The sequence below is a fragment of the Chiloscyllium plagiosum genome, chromosome 18 (genome assembly GCF_004010195.1).
Source record: "Chiloscyllium plagiosum isolate BGI_BamShark_2017 chromosome 18, ASM401019v2, whole genome shotgun sequence".
NCBI lineage: Eukaryota > Metazoa > Chordata > Chondrichthyes > Orectolobiformes > Hemiscylliidae > Chiloscyllium > Chiloscyllium plagiosum.
The window spans coordinates 32,817,106-32,836,992 of NC_057727.1; the positions used below are offsets into that span (position 1 = coordinate 32,817,106).

Consider the following 19,887-nt stretch of genomic DNA (forward strand, 5'->3'; position numbering starts at 1 on the left):
CCCCCTCCCACTTCACCAAGGACATGTAAGTCCTGGGCCTCCTCCACCGCCAAACTCTAGCCACCTGACAAATGGAGGAAGAATGCCTCATCTTCCGCCTTGGGAACCTCCAACCACACGGGATCAATGTGGATTTCACCAGTTTCCTCATTTCTCCTTCCTCACCTCATCCAAACTTCCAACTTGGCACGGTCCTCTGGAACTGTCCTACCTGTCCCTCATTCCAGATAAAGAGCTTATGCTTGAAATGTCGACTCTCCTGCTCCTCAGATGCTGCCTGACCGCTGTGCTTTTCCAGCACCACACTCTTGCATTTCATTATTGTATATTTCCAATTATTTACAGATTTATAGCTTCTTATATAAATTTAAGCATTCTTAAAATATATTTACTGCAAAATAATCTACAATTAAGGTAAAATTTGACTTCAACAAGGTCACTAAACAAATGGTAATGGATCTGACATCTGTTACGCATTCCTATTGCGAAAACAAATAAATTTACATATACAGTACAAATCTTTAAATGTTTTCAGGCAGATGAGTTTATATTTCAGAAAGAAGTTACCTGCATGGCATCTTCTATTTTAGAAATCACAAAGAGTACCGTCTCCTCTAGGTCTGAAAATGTAGGATAGAACTCCATTCTATCTTCATCAAATACTAGTTCCATTTTAAAAAGGGGCATCTCATATTTTTCTTCTTCATCAAAAAGCTTTATGTAGGCCTTTATTGTCCTTCCAAGAAATTCTTGCAACTTTAATAGTAAGAACAAAACATTAAGTACCCTCCTCCGATCCAATCACATCACCTCTTTAGAAAAATTGAATATTATCATCAATTTTCATATTGCACTTGAATTGCTACAAGTTAACTATAATAGAGGGTTTTATTTGCCAATTTTGAAATATAATTGGTTGTTCTTCATTTGTAAATTTATGTTTTAACTTGAAGAAATTTTGACATGTGGATGGATATAAATAATGTAGATGCTTACATGCAATGAATTTTGGTGAAAACATGGAACAAAAGTCAAATAAATTTTTTTGAGGAATAAGTTCATGTGCATGGAGCCACTTTTTGAATTGTCAAAGAGGACTGGGAAATTTAAAAAAAAAAAGATGATCCAAAAATAATAAAGAGACAGAAAATAACCTTTGAGGGTAACCATGCACATAATATCACGACAGACAGTAATATTTTCTACAAATACATAGAAAGGAAGAGTGAAGTCAAAGTTAACATAGACCCCTCAGCGAATGAGGCCGAGGAAAAACAATAGGGAACCAGGAAATGGCAGAGAAGTTGAACAAATATCTTGCTCCAGCCCTCACAGTTGAAGACACCAACAGCCCTCCAAATTTACTCGATACTCAGCTAGAAAAGGAGGAGTACAAATAGGTACAATAAATATCACAAAGGAAAAGGTGTTTGGAAAACTAATGAGGCTAAAAACCAAGAAGTCCCCTGGACCAGATCTGATGTATAGAAACTTGGAAAACAGGATCAAGAATAAACCATTCGCCGCCCCCCCTCCCCCCCCCCCATTACCCCAAGCCCGCTCTGTTGTGAGTAATGAAGATGCAATTCATAGTAACATCACAGCTATAATACTGAAGTATTTTAGCTATTTTCTTACCTTGACAGCTCCATTTAGATCATTTTTGTTTGCATAGCAATCATGTCTATATGGCAACACCATTGACATGGATATCCTCACAGATCTCTTCTCATTATTTCCTTATTAAAGTCTGTAGAGCTTCCTTATTAAAGTTTGCAGTGTTTCCTGACCCAAGGTGAAAGAAGGATAATTCCCTCCGGCAGCAAGGCTTCCAGTGTAGCACTGGAGAATCTGTTCCCCATTCTCACCTTGCTTCAACTAATATTTCCAAGTGTTACATTACAGGTTTTTGTGACTGCCTGACATTGCCCTCTCGACAACAGGTGTAAGATAATGAAAAGTGCAAGAAGGGCTGTTTGCACTAAAGAACATTATAAACAATAGACAATATGGAATTTCTCACATCAGTGGTAGGGTAACTATTAGAGAAAATTCTGAAGGAGAGAATTAACATCCACTTGGGAAAGCATATTGTTAATTAGGGATAGTCAGCAATGGCTTTATCAGAGGGAGGTCATGCCTCACAAATTTGTTGGAACCTTTCAAAAATGTGACCAATTGCAAGGTCAGTTGATTAGGATTTTAACAAAGCTTTTTCAAGCTCGCACATAGAAGACTGATTGAGAAGGTTAAAGCACATGGAATTCAGGAAAATTTGACAAGATGAATCAGAAACTGACTTAGTAATAGGACACAAAGGATAGTGTTAGAAGGCAGTTTGAGTGACTGGAGGCCGGTGTCTAGCGGTGTACCACAAAGATCAGTCATTGGATCCGTATTATTTCGGTGCTGTAGAACTTCCAACATTGTAATTCATACTTGTGATAAAGTCAGTTTTATTTTGTGTTTTAGGCTGCTAACTGTAAAGAGTTAATTAACTGAAAACGGACTTAGGCACACAATGATTATACAATTGATCCTGCTTAGAATCAATAATAGGTCCTGTTTTCAATGAGTTTTCAATGTTTTCAATGGGTCATTCAAAAATTCAAAAGGGTCACTGAACAATTAACTGGTCAGAGGCAGTTGAAGCGAAAGTTTGCTATCTTTGAGCTTTTGGTCAATCAGGTGCTTAAAAGCAGGGTAAGAGCTTCATACTAGCAGAGGTCAATAGTTTGTAGTCTCCAGGTAGTCACACTCAGAATAAGCCCCGAGGCTCAGATAAATTGCTAGAAGATCACAGAAACACCCTTGGAGGAGCATGTAAATCAGGTGTCTCCATACAGCAAGTGGTGGTGGTTTTGAGGAGCTGGAGTTCACTGAAGTCCCAGGAACTGGATAGTAGATGCTAAGGAGATTTAAGGAAGCTCATAAGCACTATATGTTTAGTGTAACTGGAGGACTGAAATTTAGAGAAACTCAGGGAGAATGCCAGCTCAGTGAAGCTATCTGCCTGAAAAAGAGCTAGAACTGTGCTGTGAGTAGGTGCTGGAGCATATCTTTGAGGATGCAGAGGAGTGGAGTTCCAGGAAAAGAGATTCAATCACTGGCAGATGGGCAGTTGCTCAGACATATTATGGCACAGTGATTTTGAGTGAATTTCAAGACTACATCTTTGAAAGTGAAGAATTGAAAACCTCTGTAAAAGAGGTAATTTTTAATAAGATCTATTTTGCATCTGCTATTTGATGTATACTTTGAGATGTTGGGCTACTGTTTGTTTGTTAATGTTTATTTACCTCATCTTAATTCTGAATATTGGAGTATAAATTGTCAATGTAGGTTGGTTTATTTTTCTAATCTTATATAGTGAAGTTTCATTGTTTGTTCAAAACTATGGAATATTGTGGCTTTACTCTTTTAGGACATACTGGAAACTTAAACATTGTCTACTTTAAATTATTACAAACTTCATTAACTTGTAACTAATCACTCAACACACACGATCAGCTATTCTACCATGTTGGTTTTTTCATGCTGCTCAACATCATATTGTGCTGAGCATGGTCAGCACATAGGAGGTGAAGTACTGAGATAAAATGGAAAATTAGGTGCAGTATGCACTTCAGGAAATTAATCCACGTTTACAAATTTCCATTTAAATGCTGCCAGCTTGTGCTCTTAAACACCACCTCCAGCCAGAATTCCGCTATCAAGTAATGGCACATCATATTGTGCTGAGCATGGTCAGCACATAGGAGGTGAAGTACTGAGATAACCAAAATGGAAAATTAGGTGCAGTATGCACTTCAGGAAATTAATCCACGTTTATAAATTTCCATTTAAATGCTGCCAGCTTGTGCTCTTAAACACCACCTCCAGCCAGAATTCCGCTATCAAGTAATGGCAAAAATAGTGATAGTTTCTAGACCACTATCCATTGAAAGCTTGGAGTTATTTTGGACACATGAGTAGCAAAATTAAAACTACATCCATGCATTAAAAAGTTACAAAAAATAAAAGTTTGTTGCAATAGCTCAGACCAGGAGATAAAAATTAGTTGGGCTTATGAATCCCAGCAGTTCATGATAACATTGAGATTTAGTCAAGGAATGGAATTATATTTCTATTAGATATGAGGCTCCATTGTTTAAATAGTACAAAATAAAACATTGAGACTAAAACTTTATGTTCAGGCCCTGCTAGAGTTGGAAGATGGATGCTGAAAATGTGTTGCTGGAAAAGCGCAGCAGGTCAGGCAGCATCCAGGGAACAGGAGAATCGACGTTTCGGGCATAAGCCCTTCTTCCTGAAGAAGGGCTTATGCCCGAAACGTCGATTCTCCTGTTCCCTGGATGCTGCCTGACCTGCTGCGCTTTTCCAGCAACACATTTTCAGCTCTGATCTCCAGCATCTGCAGACCTCACATTCTCCTTGGAAGATGGATGGGATGGGAGATGAAAATACAGGCTTCAGTAAGTTTGTCAGTTCCCCAGCTCCATCCCACACCCTTTCTGAGGGTTGGGATGTGGCTGAGGCAGGATTATCCACAACACACAGCAAGTAACTAAGCCAATTAATTGAGAGTTTGTTAAGGCCAATTTAAGATCAACAACTGGCATTTTCTAGTTGGTATGCGGGTTCTCACAAATGGCAACTTTCAATTTAGATGCCCAGCTGAGACAGCATCAGAGCAACCACTATTCTGGACAGACCCTTTTCCTCCTTGTCTGGATGCTACAGGCTGCCATGTAAAGGTCTTCCCCCTCTCCCAAACAGCCCACAGCTTTGTCCTGACTACAAAGCCATTTTTTAGTTCACAATCAAAGAGTTTGGAGAGAGGCAGCTTCCATTTTAATGCCTGCCACCTTTTCTTATTCTCCACTGCAGACTGCTGCTCCCTTCAAGCTGTAAGACATTTGACTAGTCCTCCAGTTTTGAGAGCCTGCCCACCATCTCTAATTGGAGATAGGCCCACCATCTAGCAAATAATTTGCTGCCAGGAAAAATGACAACATTTCCCATACAGAGTAGGCTACTAATCCACATTTCAGGGTTAAGAAGCCTGCAGGGAAAATTCTATCCTGGAGTCTAAGTTCCTGATTGCTGCAACTATTTTAAGAATGATTAAGCATTAGAATACTAAGAAATGTATGCCACAGCTATTCTAAAGTAACTCATTCTGTTATGAACTGAGCCGATAAATATATTGCTCCTCTGGTGAACCATTCATTGGCTTTGTGATTTTGTTTTAGTATTATTCATTCAAGAGATACAGGTTCACTGGCTGGGCTTGAGAAGATTGTAGTGATTCGCCTTCTTGATCAGTTGAAGTCCATTTGATGTAGGTGAGTTCCAGACTTTGATCCAGCAACAATGAAGTAACAACAATATATTTCCAAGTCAGAAATGGTAAGTGGCTTGGAGAGGGACTTGCAGGTGGCTGTCATGCCATGTAACCATGGACCTTGTCCTTCTAAGATGATAGTGGTTTTGGGTTGCATGCTGTAGATATTAAACTACTGTGAAATCCCACAATAAATCACAATATTGTCTTACCTGATTACCTATTAGTACGTTAGCACTGGAGTAGAAACAATCAATTTTCTCAGCTTTAATGTCCTTTGTCTTCTCTTTGTCAGTTAAAAGACTGAGAACTTTGGGGTACCATGTAGTCATAATCTTTTTTTCCATTTTCCCATGCTCTATCACGACATTATTCTTGAATGTTTCACATTCAATTGGTCCTTTCGATCTAAGTCATGAATGAGAAATAAAGTTCAATTAATTAGGTAACAATCATCAATTTTATTTACAAGAAAATACTGAAATATGCTGATAATCCAATATGCTCTGCCATGTGGTCCTTGAATTCCTGCTAAGTTGGCCACAATAAAAATCTCTACCGTTGGTGAGGTCAAAATTGTAGGACAGATACTTCTTTGTTTAGAAGAGGAGTGCAGAGAGCTGAAAGTTAGCAGAAGATTTACTCGTGGTGCTATCACACACTTTTCAATAATCTGCTCGACGGTATCTTTACAGAAGAATAAGGAAATCATAAACTCAACTCAATCTTTAGAAATGGTGTGTAATTCATGCTTGGTGGAAAAAAAGAAATGATTACAAATCAATGAGTTCATTCAGCAAAAGAACTCTACTGAGATGTTTTATCAAACCAATGTTTTCATTAAAGAAGCACTCTTGCATTACATTCATTAAAAACCTAGCTAAATCTGGAATGTCAATCTGCATACCATTGGCTATTGCAGAGCCCAAGTAGTAGGGAAAAATCGTGGTAGCATCACAATAGTAATTCAGCATTCCATATTAATCTGCTGGGGAGATAATGGCAACTGGTGAAATTTACATTCAATTAGTAAATTTGGAATATAAAGCTAGTCTCAGTAATGGTGACCAGGAAATGTTTTTTGTAGAAAAACCTTTGGTTCATACTGCTATTTAGGGATGTAATCTTGCATCCTTGCTTAGTCTGGTTTACATGTGACTCCAGACCCACAACAATATCATTGACTCTTAAGTGTCCTCTGAAATGGCTTAGCAAGTCTTCCAGAGATCAATGACAATTAGGGCTGGGCAAAAAAAATTGAGTAATGCCATTCCATGAAAATGTATTTTAAGAAGTATGAATACAGTGATTTTAGAATAATATTTCAACAGAACTTTGAATTTCACCGCTGTTTTATTTTTCACAGGTTAATCTTTATAATATTCAAAGAAAAGGGAAAATTGTAACATAGGAAATAAAGTTGGCCCGAGAAGAATCAAGGTAAATGTTAGCAAACTGGCATGGATTTTGGAAACGCATAACCAGTCAGGCAGCATCCGAGGAACCGGAGTGTTGACATTTCGAGAATAAGCTCTTGATCAGGAAGAGTTTATACTCAAATTGTTGACTCTCCTGCTCCTCGGATGCTGCCTGACTGGCTGTGCTTTTCCAACACCACACTTGCTGACTCTGATCTCCAGCATCTGCAGTCCTCACTTTCTCCTGCCATGGATTTTACCTTAATTGATAATATTGTTAGAAATGTTAGATAGCGGAAGTTGTAGTTTGGCTATCTAACCATTGGTTAAGGTCCTAATCTAAGTAGTCTCGAAGGAAAGATGCATTATTCAAAATATCATAACAGTTTGCTTATTGATATTAAAAAAGTGCTTCAAAAATGCAGCACATCAGCAGAATGTAGGGAGAAAAACTGAGTTAACATATGATTCCAATATATTCTAAAGAAGAACCATACCTTAATAGATTTCATTCTGTTCTCAAATTCATTTGTGAAATGGAGCAAACTAGCTGCTCTTCATCATCGTGCGAGGTGAAAAGTTTGCCAAGGGGTTTTCTGTTACTATCTACCATAAGTCTATATTCTCTAGCAAATACATATTGGCAATTATTTAGCAAAAATTTCAAGTAATGCCATTGAAATAAAGATTAGCAAATAAATAAATACAGTTCCAGTTGCTTCAAGGTCAGATTTATCTGCAACTCCTTAAATAGGGCTCAAGCCATGTAGTCCTTGTGCATTGATGCTGAGATAGGAAGTATCTAATGTATTTTGTGCAACAGTGGTTACCCTGATCAAATCATGACTCTTTGTATATCACACAAGTTCATGAAACAAGTCTAAAGCTCCCACTTTTGGCCTAGTAAGCTATCTATTCTACCTCAGACTATCCGGAAAGGGAAGATCACAATAATTAATGCAAACCATCTCATGCCGCTACTTTGTAGTAAACCCATGAGCACACACAGCACCTTTCTATTAAGCCAAAAAGATGTTCTGCCTTCCACACAAATGAGTGATATGGTAGATGAACTTTAGTTCTAGTGTAATGCCAAGTATGTGGATTATCTGTCCCAATGATTATTGGACTTTATCAAAAAACATATTCCATTGAATTTTTGCAGCAAGCAATGAGCTAACTGTTTTCAACCATGCTATGATGGCAAAATTCAGATCATATTGTACAAAAACAGGTGTGATCCTGCTACTGAATGACATTTACTAAATAATCCTAACTGTCCTAACAATTACACTAGAACCAAATTTAAGATTTTAAAGGCCTGATGTATGATTCATATTTGCACATTTTCTATTCAGACAATAGATGCAGCTTTATTAGTTGGGTCCGAATTAATTGTCCATTGCTCAGTGTCTTTTTAGAAAATTTAATCATTGGGATTAGGGCGTCACTGGCTAGACCAGAATTTAGCTAGACAAGAATCTCTTTAGACAGCAGTTAAAAGTCAACCACATTAGTGTGGATCTGGAGTTACATGTAGGCCAGACAAAGTAAGGATGATAATTTCCTTCCTAAAGAACATTAGTGAACCAGATGGGTTTTTTCTGACAATGGTCATCATTAGACTCCTAATTCCACACTTTTATTGAATTTACATTCCACCATCTGCCATGGTGGGATTCAATTTCAGGTCTCTGGGACATTTCCTGGGTCTCTGGATTAACAGTCCAGTGATAATACCACTAGGCCATTACATTCCACCAGAAGATTACATCCCACTAGAAGCTGCTTTCCTGAACTGCTACAGTCCATTTGTTTTTAAGTATAACCAAAATGCTTGTGGGTAATGAAATCCCGAAATTTTACCCAAAGATATTAAAGGAGTGGCAATATATTTCTAAATCAGGATGATGAGTGGTTCAGACGGGAATTTGCAGATACAGGTACTACCAATTATCTGCTACCCTTGCCCTTCCAGATGGAAGTGGTCATGGATTGAAAGGTGCTATCTAAGGAGCCTTGATGAATTTCTACAGTACATCTTGTAGATAGCACGCTATTGTGTGTCAGTGATAGAAGGAGTGAATGTATGTGCATGTGCTGCCAAAACACATGCTGCTCTGTCTAGATGGTGCCAAGATCCTTGAATGTTGGTAGAGCTGAACTTATCCAGGCAAGTGGGGAGTATTCTATCGCACTCCTCTCTTAAGCCTTGTAAATGGTTTTTGAATTCAGGAGGTGAATTACTTCATAGAATCCCCACAGTGTGGAAACAGGCCATTTGGCACAAAAAGTCCACACCAACCCTTTGAACAGCATCCCACTCAGACCCATCTCCTTGCCCTGTCCCTGTAACCATGCATTTCCCACTGCTAACAGCAAGATTCCCAGCTTCTGAACAGTTCTTGTCGCCATAGTATTTATGTAGCTAATCTAGTTCAGTAACATGTCAATTTAAACTCCAAGATATAGATAGTGCAGGATTCAGCAATGAGAATGCTGTTGAATTTCAAGGGGAAATTGTTGAAGTTACATTTGTTCACACTCAGGGCGTTGTTATTTTCAGGCAAAAATAATATGTCCACACATTCTTTCCCACTGCGGAAAGGGCTGTGAAGGTAGCCAATCCCTGCATTCCCATGGCAATGATCTGAGCAAACAAAGTCAACCTTCCTGATTTGAATGTAATCAGTTAACTGAGACAGTTAACAGTTCCTGCTGCATTTTCCTGCTAACCACAGGCTAAACAGCATGCTCGTCACATGCATATTGGTTTCTATCTAAATTTCTTTTTTTCTTGAATTTCAATCCTAAAGAGCACAAAACAAAAAGTGTCAATTTCATGTCTCTTTTTGCAACTTTCCAAACCCCAACCACTTCCATCAAGAAGGACAAGGGGAGCAGATATGTAGGAACACCACCGCCTACAAGTTCCCCTCCAAGCTACTCACCATCTAGACTTGGAAATATATTGCTGTTCCTTCACTGTCACTGAGTCAACATCCTGGAATTCCCTCCCTAAGGGCAGAGTGGCACTATTTACATCACATGGACTGCAGCAGACCACCACCTTCTCAAAGGCAACTCAGGATGGGCAATAAATGTTGACCAGTCAGTGACACCCACATCCCACAAGTAAATAAATAAAACAAGTTCTACACAACGGAGCAATTATTTATAGAAAAATACACAGTAATGAAATTCATTAGTTTCTACAAACTGATTGATTTTAAATCACCCCGTTTGTCAACTGCTGTACTTTTTAACATTCTTGATTTTAGATTTACAAATGCCCTATTATAGAATACTTTACATTAAAAGGTACTTCTTCATACCTGCAGTCAGACACATTCACAAGAAGCAGATTGGAAAAAGTAACATAACCCAAGTCGAGAACTGCCTGCATGACTGGATGAAGGATGTAGAGATTTTTTTTTATCTCTTCTCGAGCTTTCACAAAACTCTCATGCCAAGGTTGAGAGAAGTCCATGCCACTAAACACAGAAATATTAAAGATTCAGTGCACAAAAATAATACATGTTATGGAAAAACACCATAGCTACAAAACCCAGAGGGAAAAATCTCAACTCACACAAATTAATTTCACTATAAGCAATAAGATTCCATGAAATGGGACTGGAAAGTTTGACTAGTAATCAGCTTCTGATCAAAAAAATCAAGCCATGCACATATTTCAATAGCCTTACATATGCCCATATGAATGATTCCTGTTTATATGTAGCCAGATTTTAGCTGTTAAATGGATTTTAAGTAAGTTAAAATCAGGCATTGAGTAGGAATGGGTTGGACATGACTGCAGTGAACAACTGCAGGCTCATTTCTATTTCCAATCTTTAGATGAAAATTAAAGGCCTAATTTAAGATGCCAGAGCAAAGGTGTTTAGGTTATGCTTGCTTCATGAGGTGAGAGGCTGAATTTTACAGGCATCCATCCAGGTGTGTTTTCAGCAAAGGCCTATAAAATAAACAGTAGATTACGTTAGCCTACTGCATCACACCACTTGGCCTACTTCCATAAAGTGGTAGTCAAGCAGAGGTACTGATTTCAGCCTGTCTTATTGCAAAAAAAATTAGTGAATAATTGAGCATGTCAACAAGACTCTGTTCCAAACCTTTTGCTGCCCACACCATAAAACATTTGGTGTGGAATGACATGCTGGAGTTGAAAGGCTTTTTTTCACATCAACTAATTAAAAAAAACAAGAAGAAATGGAATATGTCCTTATACGCATTGGGGGCAAACTCCATTAAGGGGTTATAACCCTTTTTGTCACTTTCTGCCAGTCATCAAAATATACCCACACTTCCAGGCTCCTCAGTCCCATCCATCCAACAATGCTAACTTAACATTCTCTGAGATCCATGTTGTATTCATCCCTGACCTACTTGCATTCACAACTCAGATTGGCAGCAACACACAAGAGTAGACTACCTACCACTAAGAAGTCCAACTCTCACCTCCTTAAGGCTGGCTGCAGTGTGTTATGATTACAGGGCGACCTTGTTTAACATTACTTGGTCTGGGACCAATACTTCTGCAGGGGAGATGGTAAGCAAATCCAAAGGCCACCCTATAAAATTCAGCCTAATGTTTATAATATGACTTCTTGTTTTATTTTCTGTTAACATTTCATGAGACAAGCAACAGAATCATCATAATTATTATCATAGAGAATGAGACTGAGTGTGTTTCTACAACCATGAGTTTGAAGAGTAAGAAGGTCATTAAGAAGAAGAAAAATGCCTGTCTTCCAGCCTTTTATTGTTCAGTTGTTACTGCACAGCTGCATTTTCCAAAGAATAGACAACGCTGATGATGATTACAGGTTACCAGACTGCTTTTGTCACCACCACCTTTTCTCGTTATTGGCTCACTGAAAGCTATCACTGATGCTTAGTAATAACTGCAATTTAATGATAGAAGTAGCTGCACTGATGCTTCAAAGTGTTGATGAGCGCAAACTATAGTGTTATTATAGGAATGTAAGCAGTAGGAGCAGAAATAAGTCATTTGGCTCTTGCAGTCTGCTCCACCATTCAATAAGTGTGTGACTAACCTTCTATCTCAACACCAAATTCCTGCATTACCCTCACACCCCCTTAATTCACTTGGTATCCAAAAATCTCTTCACTTTTGTCTTGAATATTCTCTATGGCTGAGCATTCATAGCTGTCAGGGGTATAGAATTCCAAAAACTCAAAAACGTCTGAGTGAAGACATTTCACCTCACCCCAGTCCTAAACAGCTGACTCCTTATGCTCAGCCAACTTGTTATTTAAAACACAAAATATTCGAGCTTTGTTCTGTCAGTTAGTTGTAAGTGTTCTCTTATTACTCTCTGTCTGCTCACCTTAGGAAAGAAAAAGGCAAATGACGCTTAACCACTGCTTTCCATGGACAGAATGAAGACCTTACACCATACCAAAATTCTTACTTTCTGATTCTTATTTCCTAACAATGTAAAGAAAATCATCTAGAAATTAGTTTATGTTTGTTATTAAATATAATTCAAGTCCAGAAACTTGGTGCTGAGAAAGAAGGGTAGCCACAATCTTATAGCTTAATGACATGTGGATCTGTACTTTCTAATCCACTTAGACTGATAAATTGCTTAAAGTCCTTAAAATGTTGGAAGGTAGAATAATCCCAAATAATTTTAGCATCAGCACTTAACCAGTCTGCAAATCCTTCTTCCTATTAAGTCTATGAATGAGTTGAAAATTGGTGCATTAGTTTCTGAATTTAGGTTTTGTAATAGGTATATGTTAATAGATGTAGTTAACTTTGCTCCATGAAATTCATGATTATGCTCATGGTAGACAACCAACCACTTTTCCTGTCTCTGTAATGTAAAACCTCCATGCTTAATGAACTTCTCTATAAGGAAGAATATTCACTTTTTTTTTACAAATGCAGGCAAATAACTTAAATATTAACATTTTAAAAATCCAAAAGTATTCATCTGCTTTAGTAGCAGACCATACTGGTTATACTTACGTGGGTTCCTGTGGAAGAGGTTCAGAGTCTTCATATTCAAGCCCTGTCACTTCTGGCTTTACAAGAACACTTTTCACTAAAGTATATAAATATTGACAACAAGGTGATAACTTTCATTGTATATTCCAAGCTAATTTACTAAGTCTAAAATGAGCAAATATGCAAAAGGTGTGAAATTATTTGTTTTATTTTTCACTATAGAGATATTTGATAGTTTCACTCAAATGAAAAATTTAGAATTGTTACATTGTTTAAGTACTATATTAAATTACATTGCCTCACATATAATGCAATGTAATGGAAACTAGAAGCTCCCAGCTATAATGAAATGGAAATTCCTTCAGAAGAAATTAAAGCAAAGAAAAATAGGAAAACAATGCAAGTTTGAAATTTATCAGTAAATTTTCTTTGTAGACACTGAATAGAACTATTAACAATCAAAACTTGTAAAAAGCTTAACTCAGGCATATAGTTACAGCGTTATTTGATTAGCATTTAGCATTTTAGTTTTCTCTGGACCTTTTTCTCAAAAAGTTAGATTTTTTGTTTCTTCTCATCTTTTCCAATGCCCTTCTAGCCAATGTTAATTTAGCAATATCTCTGCTGACTTAACTATGTTTTCCCCTGTATTCTTTCATATTAATGGAATGTATGAAGTTTCCCATACTGTAAAGATTAATGCAAATTATCTATTTAACTCCTCTGCCATCTTCTTGTTCCCCAGAACTGTCTCTTCAGATTAATTATCTACGAGACTTTTGCTGGTTTGGACCTCTCTTTTTTTATATATGTAAAGCTCTTATTGTCAGTTTTTATATTCCTTGCTAGTTTAAGCTTGTACTTTATTTTCTCTGTCCTTAGTATCTTTTTAGTCCTTCTTTGCTGGATTCTGAATTTATCTAGTCTTCAGGGCTATCACTGACTTTGACCTTCTTATATGTATTTTCTTTCAGCTTAATACTCTCCTTAACTTCCTTGATTAGCCATGATTAGTTTATCCCTCTGTTAGAATCTTACCGCATATCAAGTTATTTGGTATTAACTGTTCTACCAGTCCATCCTCCATACTTACACCAGCACCACCCCCCCACCTGTTCCTCCGCCACATCGATGACTGTATCCCACGAGGAGGCTGAACAGTTCATCAACTTTACCAACACCTTCCACCCCGACCTTAACCTGGACCATCTCGGACACCTCCCTCCCCTTTTTGGACCTCTCCATCACCGTCTCCGGTGACCAACTAACCACAGACATCTACTTCAAGCCCACAGACTCCCAAAGCTACTTGGACTACCCTTCCTCCCACCCTACCTCCTGTAAAAACGCCATCCCTTATTCCCAATTCCTCTGCCTCTGCCACATCTGTTCCCAGGATGACCAATTCCACCTCAAAAAGTCCCAGATCACCTTCTTCTTTCATGGTCACAACTTCCCTTCCCATGTGGTTGTTGATGCCCTTTAGCGTATCTCCTCCACTTCACGCACCACCGCCCTTTAACCCCACCCCTCCCAACGTAACAAAAACAGAACCCCCGGTCCTCACCTTCCATCCCATCAACCACCGCACACATCGCATCATTCTTCACCACTCCCGCCACCTCCAAACAGACCCCACACATGAAGATATATTTCTCTCCCTACCCCTATCAGCATTCCAGAGAGACCATTCCCTCCACAACTCCCCCACCAGCCCACACCCCACTCTTGGCACCTTTCCCTGCCACTGCAAAACAGGTAAAACCTGTGCCCACACCATTCCCCTCATCTCCATCCAAGACCCCAAGGGAACCTTCCACATCCATCAGAAATTTACCTGTACCTGTACCTCTACCAATGTCATCTACTGCATCCGTAACACTCAGTGTAGTCTCTTCTTGCGGATCATTTCGAGACAGGACGCCTTCTTGCGGATCATTTCAGAGAACATCTCTGGGACTCCCGCACTCCATCAACCCCACCGCCATGTGGCTGAACACTTCAAAATCCCCTCCCACTCCGTCAATAACATGCAGGTCCTGAGCATCCTCCATGGCAAAACCGTTACCACCTGACTCCTGGAGGAAGAATGCCTCATATTCCGCCTTGGGACCCTGCAACCACCCAGGATAAATGTACATTTCACTAGCTTCCTCATTTCCCCTCCTCCCACATTATCCCAATCCCAAGCCTTCAACTCGGCACCATCCTCCAGACCTGTCCATCATTCCCGCCCTCCAACCTATCACCTTCTCCCTCACTTTCATCCACCTATCACTTTCTCAGCTACCTTCCCCCAACCCCACACCCTCTCCTATTTATCTCTCACCTCTGGCCCACAAGCCTCATTCTTGATGAAGGACTTATGCCTGAAATGTCAATTCTCCTGCTCCTCGGATACTGCCTGACCTGCTGTGCTTTCCCAGCAACACACTCTCAACTTCCAAGAGATTATGGACAGTTAATTTATTGGGCTAAAATCTTGGCAGATGGAATATGATGTGGGTAAATGTGAGGTTATGCACTTTAACAGCAATAATAGAAGAGTTGATTATGATTTAATGGAGAAAGACTGCAGATAGATGCAGCACAAAGGGATTTGAGAGTCCTTATGCCTATATCACAAAAATATAGCATACAAATTCAGCAGGCAATAAGGAAGGAAGATGGAATGTCAGCCTTTATTTCAAAGGGAATGGAGAATAAAAGTAGGGATTTGCTTAAACAAGACAAGGCACTACCGAGACCACAGCTGGAATACTGTGAATAATTTTGGGCCCCTAATCTAAAGAAAGGTATAATGGCATTGAAGTCAGTTCACAGAAGGTTCACTCAGTTGATACAAGGCATGAGAAGAGGTTAACTAGGTTGGGCCTGTACTCATTTGAGCTTAGAAGAATGAAAGGCATCCTTAGTGAAACATAGAAGATTATTAGAGGGGTTGACATGGTAGGTGAGAAGAGGGGTCTAGGACTAGAGGATGTAATCTCAGTTGCCCGTTGAAGACAGAGATTAAGGAGGTTTTTTTCTCTGAGGGTAATCAATCTGTGGAACTGTTTACTGCAGGTAGCTGTTGAGGTTGATTCATTTAGTATATTCAAGGCTGAGACAGATAGACTTTTTAATCAGTAAGGAAATCAAGGATTATGGGAATAAGTTAGGAATTAGGAGTTGAAGATTATCAGATTAGCCATGATCTCATTGAATGGCAGAAAAGACTCAATTGCCAAATGAGGTACTTCTGCTTTTACATAATATGGTTTTATGGTCTAAAATGGCTCAATGTACAAATGTGTATGACACCTGGAGACTACAGGGCTGACAGACAGTCAATTCAACATCAAATAAAAAATGGAAAGGAAAGTAAGAAGGGAAGGAAGCAAAGATATCTGTTTGATTAAATGAGTGAGAAAAAAGACAAAAGAAAAGAGAGAAAATACAAAATATTAAAATATTACATTTATTTAATCTCCCAAAATCATTCACAACATGAAGAAATGAGATTCTACATTTATTATTGATCACTTTCTTGGCAAGAAAGGTTATTTCCTAATTATTAACATCCTCAAAAGGGCGCATATGCTGTTAATGATTAGATTTTAATGCCCAGTACATGTACCACAGACAATGAACAAGCAAATGCAAGAACCTCATCTAAACTCAAGAGATGCCTTTTTCACAAGTCAATGGTGGAGTGGTACAAATTGTCAATGTGGCAATTCACAAAATATAGGTATCTTTTCCTCACTACGAGTTATGATCAATTTCAACATTAATAGTTCCACAGATTTTTCAGAATATTTAAAATTATTTACAAAGATTATGGAGACCAGAAACAGGCCATTTGGCCCAATCAATTCAAGTTGACATTTGTGTTCTACTTCAGCGTTTTCCTGTCCTATCTGCATTATTCTTTATCTCTCTCATATACTTATCCAATTTCTCTTTCCCTCTGTACTATTTGTCTCATTGTTCCCTCTAGTAGGAAATTCCATATTCTCACCATTTCTGTGTAAAAATGCTTCTTATAATTTCTTACTTTGATTTCTTGATGAGAATCCTATGCTAATAGACTCTACATTTGTTCTTCTACACAGGATTAAATATTATCTCTGTGCCTACTTTAAAATGTCATGTCTTTAAATGTATTAGATTACCTCTTAGTTTTCTCTTGTGAAGAGAACAGAGATAAAGGCCATTCACCCTTCTCTCATATCCATAACCTAGCTGTCTGATTTCATCCTTGAAAATTTATTTTTTACCCTCCAGTCCCTCTATACTCATAATATTGCATTATTTTGTTTGCCAACTATAATACCTTTTAAATTAAAACATAATCCACTAAACATTCATAAACATTCTTATTTTTAAGCAATGCACCAGCCCAATATATCTTCCTACACGAGTAAAGTCAGTTACAGTAACAAATTTTCTCCCCTTAATGATTTTTTTGAAGATGGCAACCAGTATTGGGGTACGCTTCATTGACACAGATGGGCCTCCACTATCTCTTTCAAGTGGCCAACCTTCACTCAATCAGAAATTCATTTCAAACCATCAGTAAGCTGTATTTTCTATTATCTACAAAATTGAATAATTAAAAGATCTTCAGGATGAATAAATCTTTTGGGTTCAGTTTAGAATAAAAAATACATACCCAGAAATCTCTTCATGCTCTTTTCAAAATCTTCAACGACTTCTTCAAAGAGTTCATTTACAATTATCTCTCTCACCTTTCCTTGTCTCAGTGAGACAGGTACCAGAGTCAGAATAGAGTCTAGCCACTCCTTCTGGATTGGTACTACAGGACTACTCTCCACACAACGCTTCATGAACAGGTAATTTAACTGAAATTACATAAAACTCATTAGAAGGTATAATGAAATTTCAGCAAAGTAATTAAGCTGAAATTTAATTATTTAATTATTTCATCTTGCCATATAAAGTTAATTAATAACAGGGTGTGAGAAGGAATAGAATAAAAATATGAATTATTAATGGTTACAAGTGTTCACAAGAGTTATTGAGAAAATAATTCAGGATTCCAGTCTATCTGTGTCAATGTAGACATATCAAAGTCACCCCAGTGCACTCCTGCAATATGTTTCTTATGCATTCGCTTTCCCAGACTACCTGCTTTTCATCATATGAAGCATGAATGTCAGTTTTTGGATTCACATCAATAATACTTAACTCTAAATTAAAACAAAGAACTGAGGATGCTGGAGATCTGAAACAAACAAAAACAGAAATTGCTGGAGAAAGTTGTAAGGAAGAGTAACAGGACTAAAATTGTTAGCTCTATTGTCTCACAACAGATGTTGCAGACCTTACGACTCTCAACTCAAACCTCTTCTCAGACTCTTAGAATTATTGCTCTCCTGCCATTTGACATGATGATTTCAACAAGCTAGAAATTCCTTTTGATCAATATTGGCAAAACCAAACCCAATCACGACCTTGCCATATACACCAAAGTGTGTTCTGCTTGGGCTGTTGTAACCTTTCAAATTGCATCCTTATCATAAGCCCAAAAGTTGTGTAATTGAAGTTTCTTGGTCCACCCATATATTCACTTTCTCCCTCACATCTGATGTGCCACTGAAACGACTTTATTTTATCTTCAAAATATTATCAGCCTTGTTTTAAAGCCATCTCCATTAAGGATTTAAAACAGAAAATTTTGGTTTCTGTTTTAAAGTTATATTTTTTAGAATTATTATCTTAATTGTTCAATGCTGATTGTTTGTGTTTGATTTCTTATTCTTTCCACTCCAGAATCAATTAGAATTCTTTCATCTTCTGGAATTCCTCTTCCAACATCTCAAATTTGTCATAGTTTCACTGTTTTTAAATGCCTTCAAAAGAATCTTCTTTTCAACTTTACTTATTAAATAATTGCTTGGTGGTACAAATTGTACCTATTGTTATAAAGAGATAAAAGTTGAAGATTTTCATCTTACACTCATCAGGACTATGATGGAAGAAAGAGCTTGAAATAAAAGACACCACTGTATGCAGCATGAAAAGAGGGTGCTGATTTGTTGGATCTTCATTGGCATGGAACAATCAACTGTCAGTCTTAGTTCTCAGACCAGGCGGGTCAATTACTCAGAGTGTTGTCATGGGAATGCAGCAAAGATTGACTATCTCTGTGATCATGTTTATCCTTCTAATGAAAAAGATAAAAGGTGCATTGGGCATCATTCAGGGCCAAAGTAATGGGCATAGCTCTTTCATGAGTTTGCATGATATATAGCAAGTGAAGATTTGATCAGGGTAACCATCATCATGGAGGATAGATCTTAAATGCCTTACCTTAGCATTGCAAGGTGAGAGGCAGCCCAGTCTACCTCAGATTACCCTGGAAAGGGAAGATGTTTCAAATAGTTGAACAGCAGGTGAGCCTCACAGTGCTACCTTATAACAAAGCCACAAGTTATTCTCTTCACAAACAGTATGCTATCATTCAGCCAACTAGAATGAGTAATGTGGTGTATGAGTTTTAGTGCCAGTGTGATGCCAAGTACATAGGCTATTTGAGCCAACAATTGGCAGACCATATCAAGCAACACGTCCCATTGACCATTCACAGCAGATTTTGCTCAACTTGGCTGTGCTTGTAACTCACAGAACACCATGTCCAATATTAGACAGCACTTATTAAATAAACTAGAGTACGCTAAGTATTACACCACAAGTTAATTTAAGATGATCAGTCGGACTCACAGTAAAAGAAAGCATGAGAAATTACATATATTAATACACAGAAAAATGTGTTACGTAGACAAAAGGAACTTGGACCTGCATTGCATCTTTGTCATCAGGGAAAAAGGAGTCATGGAGACTACAAATCTCTGCACTCCTTTAGGAACTGGCATAGTGATACTGTAACTGGACTAGTAATCCAGAGACTCAAAATGTTTGGGGACTCTAGGTTTGAATCTGGCAAATGGTAGAATGTGAAAAGAATAAGATCCAAAATTAAAAGTTGAACAATGACCATGAAATCATTGTTGAGTGTCGCAAAAACTCATCTGGTTCACAAATATCCTTTCAGGAGCAACATCTGGATTCCTTAACTGGTCCAGCTTACACGTGAGTCCAGACCCAATGTTGACTCT

The 19,887-nt window shown here is 38.1% G+C and overlaps 1 protein-coding gene across 1 annotated transcript in view; it reads right to left on the reverse strand.

Moving 5' to 3' along the window:
- The window catches only part of dnah12 (dynein, axonemal, heavy chain 12), a 278,012-nt gene that overhangs the window by 240,221 nt on the left and 17,904 nt on the right, over positions 1-19,887 (reverse strand). Inside the window, exons 5-9 of the mRNA XM_043708118.1 lie at positions 17,421-17,610; positions 12,785-12,860; positions 10,101-10,259; positions 5,560-5,755; positions 568-756 (exon numbers count right to left, since the gene is read on the reverse strand). Of these exons, the coding sequence (XP_043564053.1) occupies positions 568-756; positions 5,560-5,755; positions 10,101-10,259; positions 12,785-12,860; positions 17,421-17,610 (810 nt within the window). The remainder of the gene's footprint in view (positions 1-567; positions 757-5,559; positions 5,756-10,100; positions 10,260-12,784; positions 12,861-17,420; positions 17,611-19,887) is intronic.